This window comes from Balaenoptera acutorostrata, chromosome 17, assembly GCF_949987535.1.
Source record: "Balaenoptera acutorostrata chromosome 17, mBalAcu1.1, whole genome shotgun sequence".
Classification (NCBI taxonomy): Eukaryota; Metazoa; Chordata; class Mammalia; order Artiodactyla; family Balaenopteridae; genus Balaenoptera; species Balaenoptera acutorostrata.
Window position 1 is genome coordinate 16,379,276 of NC_080080.1, and position 26,031 is coordinate 16,405,306.

General features: G+C 52.4%; 1 protein-coding gene across 1 annotated transcript; it reads right to left on the bottom strand.

The window, feature by feature from the left end:
- Nucleotides 1-5,074: 5,074 nt before the first annotated feature.
- FAM83A (family with sequence similarity 83 member A) lies at nt 5,075-25,746 on the bottom strand. The gene is made up of 4 exons (XM_057532230.1): nt 25,267-25,746; nt 15,663-15,830; nt 13,926-14,050; nt 5,075-5,609 (listed from the first exon to the last, which is right to left on the bottom strand). Exons 1-4 carry the CDS (start codon nt 25,744-25,746, stop codon nt 5,075-5,077), a joined length of 1,308 nt encoding a protein of 435 aa, XP_057388213.1.
- Between the last annotated feature and the right edge of the window lie 285 nt (nt 25,747-26,031).

A 26,031-nucleotide genomic window follows, 5' to 3' on the forward strand; every position in this document is an offset into this window, starting at 1 on the left:
TAGGAGATAAACCCTTTAAGCTCCTGGCACCAAAATCTGTATTAGTCAGGAATCTCCAGAGAAACAGAACCAATAGGATGTGTGTATCTACAGCTGTATCTGTATCTGCATCTCTGTGTCTATATTATCTGTCTATATCTATAGCTACTTATGTACAGAGAGATTTATTATGAGGAATTGGCTCACACAGTTATGGAAGCTGACAAGTTCCAAGACCTACAGGTTGAGTCGGCAAGTTGGGGACCCAGGAGAGCCAGTGGTCTAGTTCCAAAGACCAGCAGGTTCAAGCCCCAGGAAGAGCCAGTGTTTCAGTTTGAGTCTGATGGCAGGAAAAACCTATGTCCCAGTTCAGAGGCAGTCAGGCAGGAGGAATTCTCTCTTACCTGGGGGAGAGTAAGCCTTTTTGTAGTATTCAGGTCTTCAGCTGACTGGGGAGGCCTACCCACGTTAACAAGGGCAATCTGCTTTACTTACACTACCATTTTAAATGTTTATCTCATCCAAAAACACCCGCACAGAAACACCCAGAATAATGTTTGGCCAAATACATGGGCACCCCATGGTCCAGTCAAGTTGACACATAAAATAAACCATCAAAAGTCCATAGTTTGTCAACTTCATCTCCTTAAGTTCGTAATCCAATTTGACTGGTGTCCTTATAAGGAAAAGAAATTTGGACACACAAAAAAAGACACTAGGGATGCGTGTGGACAGAGGAAAGACTACGTAAGCACACAGCAAGAGGATGACCATCTGCAAGCCAGAGAGAGAGGCCTCAGGAGAAGCCAATCCTGCTGGCACCTTGATCTTGGACTTCCAGCCTCCAGAACTGTGAGAAACGTCTGTGGTTTATAAGCCACCCAGTCTTTGGTATTTTGTTATAGCAGCCCAAGTGGACAGGTCCTCACCATTTCTGAAAAGTCAGGGGAGAGGCCTGGCTTGTGCTCTTCAGGATCACAGGGAAAATGAGGTTCAGAGAGCTTGGGGGTTCCTCATTAGCAACCATTTCAGTGGGTGCGTCTAGAAACTCTGTTCTCAGAGCCCAGCCCACCAGCCTAGAAGGTGTCTGTGTGAATTTGCCTGGTGCGGTGAGCAGGCAGTGGAGGAAGGTGGCCTTGGCAAGCACGCTTGTGAGCGCTGGATTCCAGCCTCCCCTCACGTTTGGCCGTGCGCACGCACTGCAGCCTCATGCTGCGGCCGCCTCCTCTGGGCCTCTCTGTCCGCTCAGCCTGGTGCATCATCGCGTGGACACCCTCCCTCACCACACCCTGCAGAGGAGTGAAGTACGGGGCCCCTGGGAGGCAGCTTGTCTATCTCAGTGGCTACGCAGTGAACAACCAGGAAAACCGGTCGTTTATACTCGGACATGTGTCTGCAATATTTACGTTCTCTGATGACAGTTTTTCTGACACAAATACGCTCTTCAGGAGGAAGCTGAGAAAGTGAGCGACAGTTTCTCTGTGTCCAACAGCTTTTTGGACCGAGTCCAGAAAATGAAGCCCGTGAAGATGCGGCTCTGGCACTTCTAGGCCGGGCCAGCCGGGCCAGCAGGGCCAGCAGGGCCAGCAGAGTAGAGGCAGGGAGCCCAGGTCAAGGTGAGGGGCAGTGCCGGTCATCCTGGGGTGTCTGAATGTTTGACCCCCTCAGGAGCAAAGCTCCTTGACCAGTCAGTTAGCAACCATTGTGTGCGGGACCATCCACGGGGGGCCTGCAGAGATGCCCTCGGCCTCTTACCAGACCGATAGGGAGATAAAAGATCAGTGTCTGGTGAGGACCAAATGAATGCCACAGATCATTTCTAGGAGAGGGAGGCCTGGGGGGAAGGGATGGTCATTCCAGTCAACACCCCAGTCCTGGCTGATAACCCTACAGGTGGGTAATAGGATCCCTGATCCCTGGTTGGGGACTGTGTTTCCACTGTGTCCCCCCCTGAACATGAACATCATACAATTTCTTTCATTCTCTCACGTTCTTTTTTTTTTTGGCTGCGCCTTGCGCAGCTTGTGGGATCTTAATTCCCCATCCAGGGATCGAACCCGGGCCCTCGGCAGTGAGACCGCGGAGTCCTCACCACTGGACCACCAGGGAATTCCCATTCTCTCGTGTTTTTCACGGTGGTGGTTCTCGTGGGTGCCGCCCCCAGCTGACTCTGGCATTCTCCAGGACAGATGCGAGGCTGGGTCTCTTTGCCTGTTGCTGAAATCTGTTTGGCACACGGTGGGCACTTCACTGCTGTCACTGAATTTCACACTGTAGGAGAGACTCTGTACGTCTCAGGACGGCCCCCAGCAAGCAGGCCTGCCAAGGCAGGTGCAGGTGTGAGTCCCACCTGGAGCAGAATTAAAGCTGGGGCAAAACTGGGTTTGGGAGGATTGGAAACTTGGATAAGGACTTGCTTTGGCTTTCAAGCACTGCCTTGCCAGGTGTGTAAAAGCCACGTAGTCCCCTGGTGAAAATGGTGTTTTGGGACAAGAGCCCAAGGCTGGGGGCCCTGGAGAGTCCAGTCCCACAAAGGAACGGCCCAGCCTCACATCAGTGGGTCCCGAGATTTTCTCAGTGAGGCTAGGCTGGATCATGGTGCAGTAAGAAACAGCAAAAGTTTATTTCTTGCTCATACCACTTAGCCACTGCAGGTCAGTGCGGTAGGCATGTCCTGTTCTTCGTAGTCTCTTAGGAACCTGGGCTGGTGAAAGGGGCTCCATCTTGAGGTAAGGCCATCTGCACCCAAGTGCTTAAAAGCCTGGAAGCAGTCCTCAACACTTCCGCTCGCATTCCACTGGCCAAAGCAAACCACACCTAACTTCCCAGCCGGCTGGGATCACGAGGAAGTGACAAGGTGCTCAGAGGAGGAAAAACAATACTCACAAACCCCTAAGACGACTGCAGAGGGGAAACTGGCCGGTGGAGGAGGAGGGCTTGTTCTGGCTGCAGGCCTCCTGTCCACCCAGACTGAGCCGGACGCAGGGGCAGAGCCCATCTGTGGAGCTCTTGGCACCCCAGCAAGCTTTACCTTCCCAAAGCTTTCTCGTCAGGCTGTGAAATCAAGCTTAGGACACTCCACAGCCCTGGTCATTCTAACATCATAACGGCGGTCATCAGGACTGGGGTTTAAAAAACCTTCAGGAGGGGCTTCCCTGGGGCGCAGTGGTTAAGAATCCGCCTGCCAATGCAGGGGACACGGGTTCAAGCCCTGGTCCGGGACGATCCCACATACTGCGGAGCAACTAAGCCCATGCACCACAACTACTGAAGCCTGCGCTCTAGAGCCCGCGAGCCACAACTACCGAAGCCAACGTGCCACAGCTACTGAAGCCCGCGCGCCTAGAGCCCGTGCTCCACAACAAGAGAAGCCACCGCAATGAGAAGCCTGCGCACTGCAACGAAGAGTAGCCCCCGCTCGCTGCAACTAGAGAAAGCCCACGTGCAGCAACAAAGACCCAACGCAGCCAAAAATAAATAAATAAATAAATAAATTTATTAAAAAAAAAAAAAACCTTCAGCAACCAAAGGGCTTTTGTTGTTATTGTTGGCTTTTCAGGAACTAAGGAAGAAAAAGGTGACGTGAGGACAGAAATACAGTTTAAAACAAAAGCAAAGATGCCTCTGCCTCTGCCAGGAGTGTTGGACAAATACAGACAGGGCTGGGCTGCAGGGAGGTGCCCTCTGCAGAGCGCCACTCGGGATGCCAGGTGCATCAGGATTCAGAGGCCACCAGGAGGAAGGATTGTCCTCCCAGCCTCTGCAGCAAAGGCAAAGCTTCTGAGCCGGAGAAGGGCAACAGGAAGACATTTGCTGAGACGACTTGGTGGCGGGCGAGGACATGGAAACCCCAAGACGTGTGTGGGACTTTTGCCCCTGCTTCTCTTGGACTGAAACAGCCCGGGTCGCATCCCTCCCCCCAGCCATACAGCCTTGTTCCTTAGGTCTTGGGTTACCTGTCACTTCTCTGGGAAGTGTCCTCTGGCCTCCCCAAGCTGGGCTGGCTGGCCCTCCTTTGTGGTCCCTAAGCATCCTGTGTTCTTCTTTCTACCCCAGCAAGGCTGTGCCCTCAGGATCTATTACCACCCCAGGAACAAACAGGATGTGCTGTGACTGAGAAGGAAAGAATGATGGGACTGGGTGCTGGTGAGGGTGACGGCCCAGCATTCCTGCTGCAGGACGTCAACAAGCCAGGTAGAGGGGCCTGGATCTGGAGGTAGCTGACTACACCTGGGGGCTGCAAGGTCAATGCGGGGTCCTCATTGGTTGCTCAAGGCTGCCTGAAGCACCACTGCAGGGCCATTCCCAGATCTGACAACTCAAGCCCCTGGGATCCAGCCCAGACTCCAGGGACCTCCAGGCCAGCCCAAGGCTCTTCAGAGCAAAAACCTGAGCTGCCAAACTGCCTTGTCCATCTCCATCCCCTAGATGCCTTGGTTTGCTCCACCCTTGGTGGCCACACTTTCAATCAGCCACACACAACTTACAGTGGCAGGTTCTGGGGCCTCATCCCTAATTCATCGGGCCAGGGATACTCTAGTATTATGCTCTACAAGGGAGGAGGAGTTTCCCTCCCCTCCCAGAAACATCTAGAATGTCCCCATACTTTCTCCTGAATCTGTCTGTCCAGAATCTCTGGGGAGCGGACCATCCCTGGGCACTGGGACACACAGCAGTACCTTGGTCACACCCACCCCCTGCCTCGCAGTGCCTCAGCTTACCCATATGTAAAACTTGGGCTGCATCAGCCACTTCTCACATTACAGAGATTCGGAAAATGTTAATATGAAAGCACTGGCTGCTCTTTGGAGAAAGGGGCTCTATTTTCATGATTTTGTTCTCTAGCTCCCTGCCCCCCACCTCCCTGGAAACTTCTGGAATGTGCTGCATAGGCCGTACTAGAGAGGGGAACCAAGGGAAGTGTGGGGGTCAGCAAGCGAACGGTCTGAGGCCTGGGAACATTCAAACACAGGCAACGGTTTCGTCCAAGTGCCTTTAGTTCGAAGGGCCACTGGTTAAAGTGGGGTCCTTGAGCCAGAAAATTCAGGAATGCCCAGCTTTGGCCCTGGGGAGGCGAGCTGGAGGAAGGGACCCTTCAGAAATTCAGGAAGGCCTGTGGAAAGGGCCTCCGGATGTGGGCCACCCTGGGCACCAGGCCAAGCTGCTCGACCTGCAGCCGCAGAGGCCTGTAGCCGTTGAGGTTGCTGTAGGGAGCAGACAGGCCATCATGGGGCCTCGGGGAGAAGTGGGCCTGTGAGGTCAGGGCCCCCCAGGGGCCGTGATAGGGCTGGAACCTGGGGGCCAGAGGTGGGTTTGGGGCCAGGGGGCTGCCGGGCCCCGAGGACGTGGACAGACTCCGGTTCTGGGGGTTGCTGCCTGTCGACAGGCTGCTGAAGGGGTTGGAGGACGCGCGGTCGCTGGTGGAGTGGCTGCTGCCACTGAGGCGGCCGGGTCGGGGGCTGGGGGCCGCTCTGGGCTGGAGGGGTGCGGCCAGCCCGGGCGACCTGAGGCCCATCACGGGCTTGGAGGAGGCGTAGAGGTGGCGGAACTCCTCGTCAAACAGCCCCACCGCCTGGCCCGTGAACTTGGAGAGGATGTTCCTGTGCACGTGTCCACAGAGCCAGGTGAAGCTGGAGGCGAGAGGAGAGAGTGAGCGGCGGGGATGGGGGGGCCTCGGGCACCCTGCTCCCGCAGGGTCACGAACGCGTGCCCACCGCTCCTCCGCGCCGGCTCCTTCCACCCGGGCCAGAACGCCGGTTATCCCCTCCCACAGATGGGAGAACTGAAGCTTAGAGACCAGCAAAGGTTTGCAGGGGAGTAGTTAAGATGCAGAGTGAATCCGGGCCTCCGGTCAGTGTTCCCTCCCGGTGCTCGGATTATGGCCCTTAGAAGATCCCCGTGGAGGCACTAAGGGGCCGAGTGCCAGTGTCCCCAGTTCTGTGCTGACGTGAGTCACCCAGCTGCTGGGGCCTTAGCGGCTCCACCTGTGACAGGTGTGACACCTGCCTCTTCTAACCAAATAGCTTAGCAGTCTGGGGCTGCTTCTTGGAAGGAAGGGCTGTATTTCCATGAAAAGCTAAAGGGTGTAGCCCAGTTTTCAGGCAAATGGGCCGGGAGGGGTGCGAGTGGGAGGGCGAATCCTGTGCTCTTTGGGATGGAAAGGAGAACACAGCGTGAGCCCACAGGAGGAAAGATGCCACATCAGTGGGCTTGCCCAGACACCCACGGGAGGCCGGCCGCCTTTAAGCAGAGGCCTTGGCCTTCCCTCTATTTACACGTTTTAAATGGAAACAAAATGTTCAAGGCATTTGTGTGTTACCTTTTATGATTCCCTAATTTAAACAGATTCCTTTCTATCTCTGATGGAAAACTCCCCTCATCACCCCACTCCCCGCAAAAAAGCCTGGTGGCAGCACAGAAGACCCACCAGGAACATCATTTTAGAGATTCCTGGGTCTCTAATCCTGTGGACCTAGGCGTGGGGAGCAATGGGGACAGCATGGTCAGAGGGGGACAGGGTCACTGTGGGGGACAGAAAGGACCCAACCAAGAGTCTCAGCCTCCAGCCCCCAGCCAGCATGTCTTGCCACCAGAAGGCGGGCCCAGCTTCTGGAGTCCCCTGCCCTGTGAGGCAGGGCAGGGCCCACGCAAGGCTGGAGAGATCCTGGGAAGAACAGCGAGGCTTTGTTTAAACCTCACCTCCTGCCCAGGAGCCACCCACGCACCCCAGAGAGGTGAGCAGCTCATGCCGTGCCTCTGGCCAACCAGGTGACGGGGAAGGCAGCAAACTCTGGGACAGCCGGACTCTTGGCTACACGAAGAAATCAGTCGCCCTGTGTTCTTTGGAATCAGGCTAGATTAGAACAAGCAACTGCATGCTTTCTTAACAAAGCAGGTCTAGGGGACTTCTCTGGCGGTCCAGTGGTTGAGACGCTCCGCACTTCCACTCCAGGGGTCACGGGTTCGATCCTTGGTCAGGGAACTAAGATCCTTCCCGCCACATCCCCCCCCCCCACCAAAAAAAAAAAAAAGGCAGGTCCAAAGGTGCCCGGGCAGCTTTTCAGGCCTCCATGCACCCTCTGTGCCCCTGTGTCCCTTGTGTATCCCTGCACCACCTGAGTGCCACCCCCTTCACCCTGCTCACTGCTCAGGGGTGTCCCTCCTTTACACCCCACATGTCCATTCATCCTGTGCTCTAGCTTTTACACTTTCTTTTATCACCACCCATGGTAAGAATTACATTTTATTTTTATTGCTTTTTTGGCCCTTAAGTACAGAGAATTGATTTAATCATAATTTTTGGCTCAAGACCCACTCTCATCATTGATCTGTTAATGACCCATTTACATTTATGCAGCTTTATTTTATTTTTTGGCCACGCCAAGCGGCTTGTGGGATCTTAGTTCCCTGACCAGGGATTGAACCCGGGCTCTTGGCAGTGAAAGTGCAGAGTCCTAACCACTGGACCACCAGGGAAATCCCTTTACTTAGTTATTTTAAATAATCTAATAAGCACCTATGAACCCATCACCTAAAATAAAAAGCTAGCATTTTGACAATAACCAGCATCTAAGCACACGGTCCCTCCTAGGAACCCATTCAGTTTCCCCAAAATAGAGGAAATCATCACCCAGAATCCTGTGTCATGGTTCCCATACTTTCCTTTTTCTATAGTAAAAAAAAGTTTTCTATATTCTTGAAAGTACCGTCAGCCCTCCGTATACTCGAGTTCTGCATCCGACGATTCAACCACAGATGGAAAATATTCAGAAAAAATTTTTCCAGAAAGTTTCAAAAGGCAAGACTTGAATTTGCCCCATTGGCAACTATTTACATAGTATTTACATTGTATTAGGTATTATAAGTAATCTAGAGATGATTTAAAGTATTCAGGAGGATATGGGTAAGGTATATGCAAATACTACACCATTTTGTATAAGGCACTTGAGCATCCTCAGATTTTGGTATCTGTGGGGATGCTAGAACCAATCCCCCACAGATGCGGAGGAACAACTGTAAATATTTCTATTTTAGTTGTTTTTAACATATATCTTTGGGGATTAATCTTTGGGGATTTTTTTTCACTTAAATATTGCAGTTGATCCATGTTATCTCTTGTTGCTGTACTTCACTTGTCTTTGACTGTTGTATGATATTCCACTGGGGGCTATATCATGGTGTATTCATGCATTCTCTCATTGATAGGCATTTGGGTTGTTTCCATGGTTTTTCTGTTGTGACCAGTGCTGCAGTGAACACTCTTATACCTGTCTTCTACTGTCCTGTGGACCCGTTTCTCTTGGAAATACACCTAGGAGTGGAATTGCTGTATAAAGCTAGGTGAATGTTCAGCTTTAGAGAAAATGCCAAACTCTTTCCAAAGTCACTGTACCGATTTGCAATCCCATCAGCAGTGTAGAAATTTGTAAATGCACTATTTGTATTGTCAGGCTTCTTACTGGCTGGCCAAAAAGTTTGTTCAGGTTTTTCTGTAAGATGCTATGGAAAAACCTAAATGAACTTTTTGGCCAACCCAATTTTTTTTTTTTGCTGAATAGGTATAAAATGGTAACTCATTCTAGCCTAGATTTGCATTTTCCTGATCACTGAGGATGCTGAACATCTTTTCGTGTGTTTCCTCCCCGGTGAAACGCCTGCTCTCACCTCTCCCCCCTCGCCCACACTTCCACTGTGCTGTTTCTTTTGTGGTTTGTGGGAGTTCATTGTGATTCTTGACACTAATCTTGTCAGGGCATCATGAAAACCTGCTCCCAGTTTGTAATCTGACTTTTCACATTCTTTGAGCTGTCTTTGAGGGAAGCAGAGTTCTTAAGTGTAATACAGTCAGATTTAGCAATCATTTATAGTTAATGCTTTTTTGTGTTCTGTTTAACACAGAGGGGTGTCTATGTTAAGACACCTAATCCTCATCCTAAGGTCTAAAAAGACATTTGTCTATATTTTCTACTAAGAGTCTTAAAATTTGTTTTTGACATTTAAGTTCTTTTAATCTATTAGGAGGTGATTTTGTGTGTGTGCATGCATGTGTGCATGTGTATGTGTGAAGTAGAATCCAACTTTTCACATGGAGAATTTTTTTTTCCGGTTTCACCTTTCCCCACTGCTCTGACATGCCCTGTCATGTGGGAGTCTGTGTCTGGGCTTTCTCTTCTGTTCCATTTGTCACTTTGTGTGTGTCCTTCACCCAATGCCACATTGTCTTGGTTACTACAGCTCCATCTGGAAGGACAAGTCCGCCCTGCCTGTTCTTCTTCAGACTCATCTTGGCTATTCTTGGAGAAATACATTTTATTGATACACTGTAACCTACTCACATACACAGATACATACATAACCTCACAACAATCTCCAGAACGTCCTTTACCTCAGTGTGCTCTGATTATTTTTGTTCTATCCTATTTCATTTTTGAAGAATTCTGGGGATCATCCACTAAATCAATTTCATAGACAGTGATGCACAGTTTCAAAAATTGTATTCCTCTAGCCGTACTGGATGGCCAGGACCTAACATGAACATCCATTCATTCAACAAATATTTATGGTCATGTATAAACATACCGGCACTATATTAACTGTACTTCCTGCCAGGAAGCAATAGAAAAGAAAAGAGACCCAGCTCAGGCCCCGACATCATCTTTCTTAAATCTTGGCTAAACAAGTTCACAGAAAAGGTCTCTAGGGAATGATCTGGAAGCTGCCTTCGGCAAGATGAGTTAGCAGGATAAGGACAACAGGATTGAGCTGTCCAGCAAAGGGAATAAACAGCAGCGAGTGTAAAGACCCTGAGGCATGAAAGACCTGGGAGGACGCCAGTGCGGCTGCAGCACAGAGGAGGGGAGGAAGAATCCTGCTAAGACAGAGGCCGTGGTAAGAAGGTGGATTTTTTTTTTTTTTTTTCCCTAGGAGCAATGACATGCATTGAAGGATTTTAAGGATGGAAGTGATTTGATCTTGTTTGTGTTTAAAAATCTTTCTGTTCCTGGTAAAGCCCAGGGTGGCAGCAGGGGTCAGGGCAGGAGTGGACTCAGGAGCTGGTTGGAAGGCCATGCTGATACCATGCTGTTACTCATGCTGTTCCAGCTGCCTGATTTCGCACCCCGCCCCTGCCCCAATCTTCTTCATCCTCCAAGCCTCAATCCAACCTCCTGGACCTGCCAGCAGAAGTGGGAGTTCCCTCCTGGCTGACCCCAGAGCACTTTCTTAGCTCATGCTGATCTTAGAGCACACACCCTACCACACCCTGTGGTCATTCATCTACATTTCTTGACGAGAGAGAGGAGTTCTGTGTCCCCAGCATGTGGCACAGCTCCTGTGCTGGGTAAGACCCTCAACAAGAGCTGAAATGTTGAAATGCACACCCTCCCCACTCCCACCCCCGCGGCTCAGCCAGAGAAGCGGACAGAGCCCTTCAGTTTGGGAGAACTGTGTGCAACCAGAGGGAAGGGCCCAAATATCTGAAGCCCAGAGACAGGTGGACTGAAAGGATGGGGTGAAGGCTTTTCTGATTGATTTTTTGTTTTTATTGGAAACAGCTCTAAGGGTCCCAGGGAAAAGGATCCTCTGAAAGGCTGGCAAACAGATCACCTTTGAATGTTGAGAGCAAAAACATTATAGTTGTCCTGCCCTCCCTCCAGAAGCTGGATTCTCCACAGTTTGCAGGAATGGCCCAGTATGTCTTCAAGCCCACGGCCACCCTCCTCCTGGTACCTCCCATATCAAGCCCAGCCTGGCCTCAGCGGGCGCTAGAGAGCTGGAGATCCTAGTCAAGGAAGCTGGTGACCCTGACCCAATCACCTACCCTCTCTGTGCCTCAGTTCCCATCTGTCAGTTAGAAGAATAATGCCTCCCTCAGAATGTCACGAGGATTAAGGGACTTCCCTGGTGGTCCAGCGTTTCGGACTCTGCACTTCCACTGCAGGGGGCATGGGTTTGATCCTGGTTGGGGAGCTAAGATCCCGCATGCCGTGCGGCAAGGCAAAAAAAAAAAAAAAAAAAAAGTCACAAAGATTAAATCCTTACTAAAGGTCTGATCGCACCTGGCCCAGGGCCTGGCACAAAGCTCAGCAAGGTGGTTATGCTTCCTTCTGCCCCTTCCAGGGGCAAGGCCACCCCTGCATGATGAGCTCAAAGGGCAAATACAAATGAAAACTGAGAGACTTAATTCTCCTTATTGAAAATAAGAGAAGAGGCTTCCCCCTCTTCATCTTCTTTCAGAATTTCTTTCTCTGTCCTTTTCAAATGTATGGAAATCTTTTTAATGGCTAAGTAAGCCACTTGCCAGTCGCACAACTGGTTGCTCAAAGATGGGGAAGGGGAAGTGACCGCTTAGTGGTGGAGGGGCTGTGGATATGCCATCCCCCCGTCTATGTATGCCGCTCTGACAGAAGATGTTATTTTGAGCTGAAGGAATTTGAGAAGCAGGTTCAGGAAGGACTCTCTGACCTCCCCCTTCTCCCTGAAGCCAGTCACAAGGCCCTCATGTGAGAGATGCCCTCCCTGTACCCAGAGGAAAGGAGCATCCTTATCTCCAAGGGCAGGGGGACTCAGAGGGATCCGAATGGACCGGCCTTGCTCTGTTTCCCCCAGTAACTACCCTTAGCTCTTCCCTTTCGTCCTATCACGTTTTTCCATGACTGTCCATTCTTCATCCAACCTCATATAAAAACACTCAGGTTTAACCATTTCTTTGGGTCTTCATTTCCTTTTAAAGGCTCCTGTGTCACGTAAAACTTGTATTAAATAGATTTGTTTGCTTTTCTCCTGTTAATCTGTCTCTCACCAGTCCATTTTACAGGGCCCCAGCCAGAGAACCGAGAAGGGTATTAGGAAAAAGTGTTTCCTGGGACTTCCCTGGTGGTGCAGTGGTGGCACGGGACCACTGCGCTTCCACTGCAGGGAGCACAGTTTCGATCCCTGGTCAGGGAATGAAGGTCCCACAAGCTGTGTAGCCGAAAAAAAAGTTTTTCCTCCCCGTCCAATGGGTGCGGGGTTTCTTTGGGGGGCAATGAAAGTGTTTTGGAACTAGATAGTGGTGATGGTTGCACACACTGTAAATGTACTACATGCCTCTGAATTGTACATTTTAAATGGTTAATATATGTTACGTGAATTTCACCTAATAAAAAAGAGTGCGAGAATTCCTCTGCTTTGGTGGACCCCCTCCCTCCAGGCTTGGCTCCTGGGGTCTGGGGCAACTGCCCAGGCACAGACCTCACCCTTCGCCTCCAGGTGGTGAACTCGGTCTAGTGGTGCTTGGTCAAGGTCAGAGGTCAAGGTCGGAGGCGTGATGTAGGGTTTTAGGCTGAGCTCCCGCCCTGAGCTTTATTTGCTTGCTGCCCAGAGGCCTTTGTCCCTCTCGAGGGAAAGAACCAAAGGCTGATAAGGTGGCTTTGGCCACTTGGGGAGGGGAGCTCAGCCCCACCTCAGCCTCTTACAAACAACCGAGGGCTGGAGACAGGGCCTGAGAATCAGAAGCAGGGGGACTCCGTTTTCCACAGGTGCCCCCGGATGGAGCAGAGGATGAGGAGAGAGGCTGTGGGTGGAAACAGACGTGGGCTCAGTGACCCCCGGACGCTGGAGGTGTCCCCTCCGGCCTGCCTCGTCCCTGAGCCCCTTCCCTGCACACTAGTTGTAAAACCTCAGCTCTTTCCCTCGCAGAGGGACCGTGCCTCCCAGCTTCCTTTACTGCAACCTGTGAGGTGGACGCCACAGGCCCTTCGCACAGCTGAGGAGAACAGGCTCAGGAAGAGGTGCAGATGCGGAGCCAGAGAGGGGCACCCTGGCGCCGTCCCAGGCCCCCTTCCCTCCCCTGGGTTTGTTATCGGTTACCCGCCTAGTTTGAGCGGAGCTGCAGGAGGGAGCCCCATCCTGTTCCACGCCTGCAGCAGGCCTGGTCTGTATCTGCTAGGTCTCTACATAGCTGGTGAGTGAATGAAGGAACAGAGAGGTGCAGTGACTTGCCCGAGGTCACCCAGCCAGGAAGCTGCAGAGCTGGGAACTGAACTTAGCTCATCTGGCTTCTAGGCTGGGCTGCTGCCACTTCCGGTCCCTAGCACCAGCCTGAGGTCCCATTAAATTTGGAGACACTTCTGACAGGGAAGTGGAGGAGGGGCCAGGAAGCTGGTGGTCAGGGGCCACAGAGGGTGACGCTTGTAATCTTATCTAGGACATGGTGACAGCTCAGCAGGCCCTGGCAATTCTGAAGTGAGAGGAGGGCTGTCTTGGTGCTCTCCAGTCTTCTCAGGGCCCACACACCCTCTCCCCCAGCCAATGTGGTGTCACCCAGGCCTGCTTTGCTGGGCAGCCCTTCACGACCAACATTTTCTCAGCCCACACCCTTTCAAGTCTTGCCTATTCCATGTCCCTTCCCTTGGGGCTTTGGCTGGCTGATAGCAACCACTTATTGAGCACCTACTGTGTGCTGGGAGCTACGCCATGCTTTGCAAATTTTATCTCGTTGAGTCTTAACAATAGTCAGCAAGGGGAAGTATTGTTATCCCCATTTTACGGATGAGAAAAGTGATGCTAAAAAGAATTGTACACTTTAAATGGGTGAAGTATCTGACATGTGAATTACATCTCAATACATTCGCTATATTAAAATAACCAAACATTTTAAAAATAAAATGGGGCCCCCATACACAACCAAACAAATCGTATGGCTTTAGAATCACACCTGAGAGATCTGAGGAGGGAAACAGGATTTTATGTCCTATTGCCATGCAAAGGGAAACCAAGGCACTTGGAAGTGTCTCCCTACCCCGAAGTGCCCCCAGGAAGGGCCCAGATTTTCCCCTTTCGCCCAGGCTGGTCCTGCCTCCAGCCTCGTGTATATGATGAGTCCCCAGCTGCCCCAGGGGCTGCTGGTGGGCATGTGGGCCTTGGCCTCCGCCAAGCCCCGACAGAAGATGAAGCGCAGTGCTCACCTGTACGATCCGCACAGGACGTATCTCCAGTCCGAGATGATGAACTTGTCCTGGATTTGGCCGGCGAACTTCCTGCCTGATTTGGCGCAGTACACCTCTCCTTCCACGCTCCGGACAGAAACATTCTGTTGCAAGGGAAGTCAAGGTGTCCTCGCTAATTGCATATCCAGAGATACGCACTTGCCTAAGAAAACATCTGGAGGGATGCTCACCAAGAGTAAACGGGTTATTGCTAGTTGGTGAGATTGTGGGCCATTGTTATGTTTTCCTTGGCTGAATTTTCTAAATTTTCTTCAATGTCCTGACATTATTTGAGTAATGGGAGAAAAACAAAAGAAGAAGAAGAAAAGAAAAGAAAGGGGAGATGGTAGAATTCAAACAAAGCAGAAAATAGAAGGAAGATGAGGGCCTGGTGTCCACAGAGCCCTCCGTCCATGCTCCCATGGCCCACAGAGGTCTGGCAAGCCCAGCCTCGCCCTGTAAGTGGCTTTAGTGACATGAGTCCCTGACTCCAGGCTGGTCAGAGGAAAGGCCCAGTGCAATCGGTTGGGGGGGCTTTGTGGAGACCTCAATGGACCCTAGATTGCTCTAAGAAAAGGTGTGGCCACAACCCAAATTGTGGTCCCTTTCCTCCCCAGTAGCACCTGCTGCTCTAGCCCTCAAGCCAGCACCCCTGGAAGCTGAAGAAATGAAAGGGCAGGTGAGGCAGGGGGATGTCAGAGGTCGGCAGGACGCTCCTGGTGCCGAGAATGCCCGCTGGTAGCTGGGCGGGCTCTGGGAAGGGGATGCCCAGCGCCTCCAACCACTCCTTCCAGCCTCTCCACAAGCTCCGGGGGTGGTGGGAACAGGGCCACGTCCTGTCCCTTGGTGCAGCAGATGTGGGCCACGAGGACAAGGCCTGCACTGACTCTCTGGACCTGTTTCGATGGCCTCATGCTGAGGCTGTGTGATCCACATTACGTCAAGCAGACCCAGCAGTCGGGGGACCTGAGGCCTGTGGCGACCGGAGGTGCCTGGACTCAGCTGCATCCCGGTCAGTGTGGAGGGGAAGGGAAGGAGGAAGGCGAGGAGGCTGGGGTCTCCTGAGGCTGACCTGCCTGAGCTGGGGGGCAGTCACCAAGGAAACCACCTGTCAGCTGTTCAGCTGGGTCTGTTTGTGAAAGCTGTGGGCGGTTTCACGTTAGAGCTTGAATTAGCTGCCCCAAATTTGCCGTGACTAAATGAACCCTCATCTCTGGGTTTCCCTTCTCCTTGCCGGAAGAAGGAAGTGAGGAGTTTGGTTAAGTCCAAGAGAATCAGCATCCTGTTGGAGCCATGGAGTCCTAAAGATGCATCACACAGGTCCTGGATGTCTCCCTGCCCTGGAAGTGCAGCCACTGGGTCTCCTCAGCTGAGGGGAGAAAAGGCAGAGGTCGGGCCCCTTTATCCTTCCCAGCCCCCGGTGGATCTGTGTGAGCTCAAAGGGCTATGAGTGGGAATGATGGAAATCTCTTCCAGGCCAAGTCCTAAAGACATCCCTCGGAATCCTCCCTCCCTCTCCCTCCCTGTCACTATGTCTCGGGGGCCGTGCATTCCTTATGGTGCAGCTACAAGATGAGGGAGGGCCGTCTGAAGTGGACTTTGAGCAAGAAAGAAACGTGTATTATGTTAAGCCATTGAGATGGGGGCATGCGTTACCACAGCGTAGCCTAGTCTATCCTAACACAAAATACCTTTTACACTGTTACGGGACCCTACCTTGAGGTGACTGTCAGAGACCTGGGCTTTGTCACACATCTCCTGGAAGAGCTTCACGCCTCCCTGGTCCAGGAGCACACAGACGAACACCCCACGCTTGTTGGCTGCCTCTAGGATGTCACAGAAGATCTCCACGTCTGTGAACACATCCATCAGGATGGCCAGGACCTGGGCCAGGGCAGAGGGGTCGGACACCAGAGAGTCAGGGCCAGGTGCTGACTTCTTTCAGCCAAACTCCCTCAGTCCCAGCCGGCCTGGGAGAGCTGTTCCCTTTGCTGCTGCGCTGGAGGGGGGAGGGTCTGACAGGGCAGGACTCAAGGAGGGGCGCAGAGCTGCAGTGCGGCCCTGCCTCTGTCCTGAGGCCACCTCTCCAGCCCCAACCCAGATCCTCTGGCCTCTCCACCCACTGCTGGAGTGGAGAGTGCGGAGGAGAAAGGGGAGATAAGCAAAAAGAGGAGGCAGAGGGGGGAGATGAGGCCAAGGGAAGGTGGCCTGGCAGGGTCACAGGAGAGGGACAGATTTAAAGTCACAGGCTCTCAGCCATTTGGAGCTTTAAGGCACTCTAGGGCCACTGGCTTTCAAATGTTTTTAAGCTGTGGAATCCTCGCCTCAAACAAAATCCCTGTGGAGACCCCAGGGGATATAAACTAGACTAGACTGAGCTACCCCAGCGGGATGGAGAAGGGAGTCCGGCTCAGCCAGCAGGTACTGCATCCTCCATCACAGCAGAAACTTGGGGGGTGGGGGGCCCTAGATATCCAACAACGGGGAGGGACGTATGTGTTCCTGCCTGCCAGGCACCCGTTCCTCCTCCTCCTGCCAACAGCACCCCAGGCTCACTTTATTTTATTTTTGGCCACACCGTGCGACTTGTGGGATCATAGTTCCCCAGCCAGGGATGGACCCCGGGCCCCCTGCAGTGGAAGCGCCCAGTCCTAACCACTGGACCGCCAGGGAACTCCCCCAAGCTCACTTTAAGGAATTACCTCTGCTCCACCATCCATGTGCTTTGGGTGGAGTTACTGCCGTGCTCTGGATTGGGTGCGGGGGAGGCACACTGAAGCCAGGCCACTGGCCACAGGGATTGGCCCAAAGGTGGTCACATGACATGTTTTCCTCATGGGAGTCAGCCCAGGACTATTGCTGGGACTCCTGGGGAAAGGAGGCATTCCTTCTACTGGGATTGCTTAGCTAGTGGATTATAAACTACAGCTGCTGGCAGCCATCTTGCCCCATGTGGGGACAGCCTGCCTGAAAGCAAAGCCGGATCTGGAGAAACCAGGGCTAAGAGGTGGAGACAGATGCCCAGCAGCGTCCTTTCAACATCTGGTTTCAGTTACCCCCGAAGCCAATCCTATGCTTGACTTGTCCACTGAGGATGTCAATGCATGGTCCTCTTCTTAAGCTTTTTGGGGTTACTTTCTGTGATGTTGTGACTTATAATAAGAAATGTATATTTGGTCTTCATATCAGTTTCTGACACAGAGCTCCTAATACCCTTGGAATTTCCAAGGTGATGAGAGCTGAGAGCAATAAAGGGGTCTTTTGTTATGTTAATGAGGCGACTTTCAGGCCTAAGGGCATTGGCACTTAAGGATGCAGGAGCTCTTTGCCAGGAGAACCGACCTTGTGATCAGAGGGTTGGAACTCTTAGTCTAACCCCACAGCTTCTGGTGGAGAAGGGAGGAGCTGGAGGTTAATCAGTCACCAATGGCCAATGATTTGATCAATCACGCCAATGTAATGAAGCTCCATAAACACCCAAAAGGAGAGGGTTCAGAAAGCATCTCGTTGTTGGACACGTGAGGGTTTAGGGAGACTGGTGCACTCAGAGAAATGCACTATGCATCTCTTCCATCCGGCTGTTGCTGAGTTATATCCTTTTATAATAAACCGGTACTCTATTAAGGAAAACGTTTCTCTGACTGCTCTCAGCCACTCTAGCAAATTGATCAAACCCAAGGAGGGGGTTGTTGGAATCTCGAATCCGTAGCTAGTTGGTCAGAAGCACAGGTGACAATCTCGGCTTACGATTGGCGTGAATTGAGTTGTAGGACACCCAGCTGATGTCCAAGAATTGCTTGGTGCTGTGGGAAAGGCTCCCACACAGTGGAATGGAACAGAACTAGAACTTTTTGTCACTCAATCAAAAGTCCTTCCTAGTACCTAAATTGTGGTGTGTTGAGAAGTGGATTATTAGGCACAAAATGATAGCATGTCCATTATGATTGCCAGCAAGGGAAGGTGGTGTACAGATAGATGAGTGCAAAGCCAAAACTAACAGTCATATTTGGATGGGGGACTATGGCGATCTTTTCTTCAACATTACCTGTAATAATAACGTTCAACCACTTTTCTACTAATTACAATAAATTTTTTTGACCATCAACATCTGGGAAGTAGCAAGGGCAAGAAGAGTGTCATGGAGACAGGTGAAGGAGATGGCTGGTACCCACTCGGCGCTGACTTTCTGCTCAGTTGATGTGGGTGTCTGGACGGGGGAGGGAACTGCGAAGAAATTGCTCACCCTGGGCTAGAGGTCACCAGAGATGTTCTAATAGTGAGGCCCGTGATCCTTTGGAACCATGGCCCCGTTAACACACAATTAAGTGTATGTGCACATTTAAGCTTATGGCACCAATAAGGTCCTCTCTCCTGAAAGATAAATGCCTCCTCATCCAACGTATTGGCAAAAGAGACACTTCTCTCTCCCCAGGAGGTCAGTAAATCCTCCCAGTTGTGTTCCAGTGAGTCTTTGTTGTCAGAGACAGGGCTGGTAAGCAGGTGACCGATTGACAGAGAAGGGGAGAGGTTTGCAAAAAACCCAGCGTCCTGATTTAAGCGATGCTTGGAAGGACAGGCTCATGATATCTAGGTTTATCTTGTTTGCCTCCTTTTGGGATTGCCTCCCAGCTGGATCGATTCAAGGCCAATAACTTCTTCCATCCCCTACGTGGGCGTCCTACCTCACAGGGTGTAGTGTGTTGATCAATCAGGTCCCAAAAGATGTGTCCGCATCCTAACCACCAGAACCGTGGATGTGACCTCATTTGGAAAAAAGGTCTTTGCAGATGTAATTAAGATTCTCAGGATGAGATCATCCTGGGCTTTCTGGTGAACCCTAGATCTAATGACAAGTGTTCTTATAACAGACACTCAGAGGAGAGACAGGGAGAAGAGGATAAGGCCATGTAAGGACAGAGGCAGAGACTGGACTTCTGTAACCACAAGCCAAGAATTGCCTGAGCCACCAGCAGCTGGGAGAGGAGGGAAGGATCCTCCCCTAGAGTTTTTCGAGGGAGTATGGCCCAGCTGACACCTTGATTTTGGACTTCTGGCCTCCAGAACTGTGAAAGAATACTTATCTGTGTTTTGGGTTCTTTTTAAGGTTTTTTGGGGGGTTTTTTTGATAAATTTATTTTATTTTATTTTTGGCTGCATTGGTTGGGTCTTCGTTGCTGTGTGCGGGCTTTCTCTAGTTGTGGTGAGCGGGGGCTACTCTTCATTGCGGTGTGCATGCTTATTGCGGTGGATTCTCTTGTTGCGGAGCACGGGCTCTAGGCACGTAGGCTTCGGTAGTGGTGGCACATGGGCTCAGTAGTTGTGGCTCGCGGGCTCTAGAGCACAGGCTCAGTAGTTGTGGCGCACGGGCTTCGTTGCTCCGCGACATGTGGGATCTTCCCGGACCAGGGCTTGAACCCGTATCCCCTGCATTGGCAGGCGGATTCTTAACCACTGTGCCATGAGGGAAGCCCTTATCTCTTGTTTTGAGCCACGAAATGTGTGATAATTTGTTACGGCAGCCCTAGGAAACTAATACAGAGCAGTAGCACATAATCCAGGGGAAAAACGATCTACTGGGAGATAGGGAACTTTAGCTCCAGCTGTGGTGCTAGTGGAGGCTAGCTGAGTGCCTTCGGACAACTCACTTACCATCTCTGGGCCTCAGTTTCTTTACCTATAAAACATTGCACGATAGAAGAGCATTAACTGTCATGTAAGTTGGGTCTAACCGTAAGCACAGGTAATATAAACGGAAGCATATGCAAAAGTAAAGTGCGTAGTTAAAATATGATTGTGATTTTTATATGCATTATTCTTGAGCAAGTGTGGATAATGTTAGAATAACACCATGAGAGAATAACAACACCATGTTGTTTTAATTCAGGTTATGGGAGAGGGTTAAAATTAGTGCCCACACCACTATGGGCATAAAAAAGAAACAGAGTAAGGTTCTTGTTAGGGCCAATCAGACGGCCCAGCCCAGAGGTGTGGGGTTGGCTGAGAACGGGAAGGAGATACTTCCCGTGCTAAGGAAGGAAGTTGGCCTGGGAGCGCTGCCTGGCCGGTGGGCTCTGGGAATCTGGAGTTTCAGTGAGATGGCGGGGCCCAGCCAGGGGGCTGCTGGTCTGCTAGGGTGATACCCACAGACAGGGGTCATCCTGCGGAGACCTCAAATCCTGGCTGAGAATCCCTCACTACCTGCCCGGCAGACGTGAGTTCTTCATGGGCTGGAAATCCTGCTGCTTTGGGAAGGGCAGGGGGCAGGAGGGGAAAGAGGATTTGGGTCCTGGTGGGACCACCAAGCATGCTGGGGCCAGGTGTTGGGGGCACTTAGCACCCTGTGGCCCACTCTGTGCTTCGATTGCTCCTCTTCCCTCTTTCTCTCCTGTGTGCTGATGCCCCCTTTTTGAGCTGGCTTTTGCTGGATGAGTAATAACAGCAGCAACTCTTTCTCGAGCACCTACTCTCAGCTGTATGTTCGTCCCCTGTAACCTTCACAACACCCTTACCCTGGCTTCCCGGGTGAAGAGCCAGGAGTGCAGAGATGTTAAGTAACTTTCCAAAAGCTGGAATGCGAGGAGGTGCCCCAGACCCCAACCCAGAGCCATGCTCCCAGCCAGTCTGCTGCAGGCCTAAGAGAAGGACTCTGGTCTCTGTTTATATCAGATACAGCCTGTCCCTCCTCCGCTTGTGGGTTAGGATGAGCCAAGGAGGGAGAGTCAAGCCCTGGGAGGGTTGGGGGACCCCAGAGAAGAACTCAAAGAGAGTGTGGACAGAAGAAGGGAAGGGGGCCCAGGTGGACCCCCCCCATCATCTATCTGCTGACCACAGTGCGGGGGAGCCAACAGCCCTTAAAAAGGCCGCAGTGAGAGGACCATGCCCCTGCAACCACACGCTCCCACCTGCTTGTGTCGCCTCTGGGTGTGCCCGGTGCTTCCCTCCCTCACTGCCAATCTGGAGCAGTGACAATATGCCAGCGCTGAGCCCCGGCTCCCAGAGGGGGAGAGGGACTTACTCTAGGGAACTCCCGTGGGAAGGGAGACAGGCCAATCACAGATCCCAGGAGGATGCCGGGGGGGGGGCAGGGAGCACCTCTGCTGGCCCTTGGGGGCTGTCCCACCCGACTCTGGCGGGACCTAGACGGGACCTGGGCTGGGTATAGGCACTCTGTTGCCCGGAGACCCCACGGGCCTGGCAGGCTGGACCCGTCTGTCCCAGGTCTGCCCGTCCCTCGGCGGCCCTTGTCGGGGGAACAACCGGAGACCTCGCCCTGGGGACCCTGGTGGTGTTTGAGGCCCTGGAATCCCAGTTGCCAGGCATGGGGCAGACCTGCTCATCAGCTCCCTGGGGACGCAGTAGGGGTGGGGGCAGGATTGTGCAGTTCCTGCTCAGATTTCTTGCTGTGTCCCGTCCCTCCACCCTTGTCCCTTGTTCAGCCACTCCCAGGGCAGGGGCTCGGCCTGAAAAGGTGGTCCTTGACACCTAGGGGTTGGGGGGAGCTTCTCTGGGACCTTCTCACAGCTGCCCCCTTGGTCCTCTGCATGCTCCCCCCACTCTCCCCCCACCTCCCCAGAGAACTGAATAGATTTTTCTCTCTGCAGTGAAAGGGAGAGGGAGAGGGGATCGAGCAGGGACAGGGGGCTTGCCTGCTCAAGTTCTCCAACTTTTCGGTCTTGGGACCCCTTTGCACTCTTAAAAATTACTGAGGATTCCAAAGAGCTTTGGTTTATGTGGATTGTAACTACTGAGACTTGTCAAATTAGAAACAAACTGAGAAAATTCTTAATGTTTATTAGTTATTTTAAAATAACTAATATTCCTTACTTAAAACAATATTAAGCCCATTACATGTTAACATAAATAACAATTTTAAAGCAAAAATAACTATACTTTCCAAAACAACGGCAAAATGGAGTGAGCAGAATGGCATTATTTTACAGTTTTGCAACTTTCTGTGGTGCCTGGCTTACCAGGAGACAGCTGGTTCTCACATCAGCTTCTGTAGCAATCTGTTGTGATGTGTTGTTGGGAAGGAGATATATAAAGATAATCCGGCCTCACACAGATAAGTGGTTAGAAAGGGCAGGACCTCCCAGACCCATTGGAAGGGTTTTGAAACTCTCAGGGATCCTGGACCACACTTGGAGGATGGATAATTCATGTTTTTTGTTTTCTGTATTTTATGACACTTTGACATCCCAGCGCCAACTGACTACTAGAGATAACAAGCACCTCGACTAGGTGCAGCCTGTGATATGCTGACCAAGCAATCCAGAGCCATGTCCCAAGCCTCCTTTACCTGACCCTCCAGCATCCAGACAGTATTTCCCTGCTCATCCTAAATCACCCCAGTGCCAGCTATGGGACAACCAGGGACCATATGTGGCCCAGAGCCTGCTAGAATTATTCAAACTAGCCAATCCTAAACTGTTCACCTGGCCCTGCCTTGCCTTTCCTGCAAAACCACAATAAAGGCTTGTGCCTGTGTGTTCCCCTGGCTCCTTCTGCCTCCTGATGGACCTGGTGCTCCCGGTGTGGCCCTGCATGGTGTGTGGTGCCTCCTGCTTCTAGGAAACTGTGAGTAAAAACCTCTTCCTTCCTGACAGCCCTTTCCACGTCTCCCTACCTCTAGGTCATCCAGACCTCTCACTCCTCTTGACGTCTGCATTTGACACACCCTAGACCTGGAATTCCTTTACGTCCCCTCTCTGCCCAGCAAACTCTTACTCAGCCTTTGAGACTCAACTCAGAGGCCACCTCTTCTGTGAAGCCTGCCTTAGTCACCCTCCCCTCTGCTCCCCGGCACAAAGCATTGCTCAAGCCCAGCACTGCCATCCACCAGTGTCCCCTCTCTTCCCACCTCTCCCCTAAGGGCAGGTGGCTGGAGGGAGGGAGGCCTCTTGTTCTGCTCTGCCATCCTGGGTTCAGGGCCTGACCAGTGAATTCAGCTTTGTGGAGTAGAGGAATGAGAGCGTGAAGGGAAAGAGGGAGAACTCCTGCTCCCTAGGGAACAGAAGCTGCTCCGGGGAACACCCAGCAGGCTGGCTCCGTTCGTTCCCCTCTCTTCTCTTCTCGAGGGGGCTGAAGCCACAGGAGAGGGAGAAGACAAACCCCCTGTCCTCCCTCTGTGTGAACACAGCCTACTTCCACCTACAGCCTGTGGCTGGGGATCCAGCCGCAGCTGGTGTCTCTGTGGGAACAGGTCACCGGTCACTCCTGAGCCCTCTGTGTGTGTGTGTGTGTGTGTGGTGTTGTGTGTGTGTGTGTGTGTGTGTGTGTGTTGTGTATGGGAGTGGTATTGCAAACTGCCTGCAGGAGTCTGACAGGTAACAAAATGGGTGAAGTTCATCATGGCCTGGGACAACAGGGAGTGGTGGGGACTGCTGCAAAGGTGACCCACCCAAAGAGGTGACCTCAACTCAGCGCCAACAGAGTCAGGTCTTCCGACTTGCTAAGGGGAGCTGGAAATTCTTACTTTCAGGTGAAATCTTCTGAGTTTTAAGTGTTGTCCTAAATTTGTAACATACTGTGTTGATACAGCAAAGGACAGCAGCAGGCCTCAAGGCCGCAGAGGTGAAGAGAGGGAAGCCTCTCTAGGTGGGGTAGGGGGAAGGGGAAGCACTCAGCCAGGGGATGATGTTTCACAAGCCCCAACCTGGCTTCTTTCCAGAGAGTCTCACTCACCCTTTGAGCTGCAGCTGCGGTTGAGAATTTCGCCAACACCATTGGTCCCACCCCTCAGGAGAGCACTGAACTTCAGCACAGAGACCAGAGGTAGCACACTTAGGAACAAGCCCTGGGAGCTGGAAGGGGCCCCTTAGTCCAGTGTGGGATCTGGGGCCTGGGGAGGTCAAGGGACTTGCCCTGCGTTGTGCAGCCCACCCCAGGCAGTGCAGGCGCTCCTGGCTGCCTGCCTGAGCCCACCTGTCAGTTCCTGATGCTGCCTCGCCAGGGAAGCATGAAATGCTGCTCTGAAGTAGCCCAGCAGCGTGAAAAGCCACTACTCCACCCCTTGTCACCTTCTATTTTATTCTCCAGAGCTCCACTCCCTCCCTCCCCGTTTGAGCACAGCTTCCCCACTCCTGGTGGCTTCTTCTGGAGCCATGAGATTACACACACTAATAGACATGGGAGGGGATTCTGTCATGAGAGTGGGATCTCAGCAGAAAATGAGCTTAAATATCAGTTTGTTCTTTTTTGAATTCTTTTAAATGTAACAAAATAAATCATTTTAGTGATGAGAGAGACTCTTTACAGATGACAAAGTCCTTTCCTTGGAGTCCACTCTCACCCCTGCCCCTGCAGCTTCAGGAGGGTGGAGGGGCACCCATACCCCTGTGCTGAATGGTCATTTTGTGCACCTGGGTAGAATGATCTGGAGCCCCTCCCCCATTCCTCGGGGGAGCAGGCAGCCCCTATGGGCCCGCAGTTCCAGGAGCATTGGGAGAACTCCCGACCAAATGCCAGACCGGTGCCTGAAATTCTGCCAGCTAAGCTCTGGCCTTGAAGGATTTTTCTTCTTCTAAAGCCACTTATTAAAACGTAAACACTCTGGGGAGGGAGAAACCTTCTCTGCTGCCTCCTCTGTCCTCTGCCTGACCGCAGGTTGGATTCAAGCGCTGCACTGAATTTGTGGGCAGACAGGTCTAAGCTGAGCCTGAGAGGAAACGGGATGAGTTTGTGTCCCAGTGGAGTGGCCCCTTCATTCAGAAACACAGAAGTGAGGCACCTCGCCTAGCCTGGGGAACTCAGGAAAGGCTTCCTGAGAACGGGACTTCAGTGCTGGGTCCTGAGAAGGAGTAGGTGTTAAGGGAAAAGCAGGGAAGGTGAGGGGGCTCCAGACAGAAGGAACAGCATGTGCAGAGGCCTCAAGACAGAACCTGATGTGTTTGAGAATCTGCAGGTCACTCAAGATTGAGTGGCAGGAGGTGGAAGAGGAGCTGGAGAGGTCGTGAGCCATGCTACGGAGTCTGCTGGTCCCACTGGGGGCAACTGGGAGCCACTGAAGGCTCTAAGCAGCGAAGGGACCAAGTTAAATTTGAAGTATAGAAAAAGTGTCTACAGCAGCTTGGAGACTAGGTGGTCGGGATCAAGATGGAAGAGGAGGGTCAGATGGGTGTTGGTGGCCGGGACCCAGATTGTGGCAAATGGGGTCAGGAAGTCAGTGATCTAGGGCAAGGCAGAGAGTAACATCCCTGGTTCCATCCTAAGCTCCGATCACCTGGACCCCATCCCTTAGAGCAGGACACACACCTCTTTCCTTTCCTCCACCAGTCCCCCCACCCCGTGGCCAAGGAGACGCAGACTCCGCCATCGCTACCTGGCTGGTCCGGGTGATGCAGCGGCGGATGAGGTCCCTGATGTTGTTGTGCTTGTCCGTCTGGAAGTACACGGTGACGCTGGACTTTTCCTTCAGGTAGGGCTTCTCGGCTGAGGCCCAGGCGTGCAGCAAGGCCGGCTCGCTGCCCTCTGAGGCCACAGGGAAGTAGGTACTTGATGGCAGGGAGCAGGAGTCGAGTCCCTTGGAAGCTGCCTCGGCCCCTCCTGGGGGCTCCAGGGCAGAGGGGGGCTCCTTGGCCTGGGCCTGGATGTACTGGGCCTCCACCGAGGACAAGAAGTCCACCTCGCCTTCCTGGCTGAGCACCCGCCAGTAGGCCTCAGGACCCCCGTCCAGGAGGGCATCTGTGGCCAGCCGGGCACTCTCATTGTCACTGAAGTCAGCCCTGGCTTGCCGGACCCACTGGCTCTTGACATCTTCCAGGCGTTTCTGGAGCTTGCCCACGTGCCTTGCCCGGCTCATGCTGCCCTGTCCCTGAGTCGTGTGGGGGGCAGCTGGCACCTGAGCTCTTCCTGATGTCAGGGGCAAGCGGGCCACACCACCCAGGAGGAGCGGGGCTCACAGCACTTCTGGAAAGCACCCACTCCTAGCACTGGTGTGCGGCCAGCATCCAGGATTACCTGCTCCAAGGTAATCCTGCTCTCCTGAGCAATGCTTCACAGGGATCATCACCCACTGCCAGGGGTTGGTTTATCTCTGAGCGACACCCGCCCTGCCCGCGGGCCAGGAGGGCTGGCTCTATCACGC

What these genes read in the sequence shown, in the direction of transcription:
- FAM83A (XM_057532230.1), bottom strand. Translation starts at nt 25,746, where the DNA reads ATGAGCCGGGCAAGGCACGTGGGCAAGCTCCAGAAACGCCTGGAAGAT. An exon ending in GCATCACCCGGACCAGCCAG is followed by an intron (nt 15,831 to 25,266) that starts GTAGCGATGGCG and finishes GCCCTGGCCCAG; the next exon opens with GTCCTGGCCATCCTGATGGA. An exon ending in TCTCTGACAGTCACCTCAAG is followed by an intron (nt 14,051 to 15,662) that starts GTAGGGTCCCGT and finishes CCCTTGCAACAG; the next exon opens with AATGTTTCTGTCCGGAGCGT.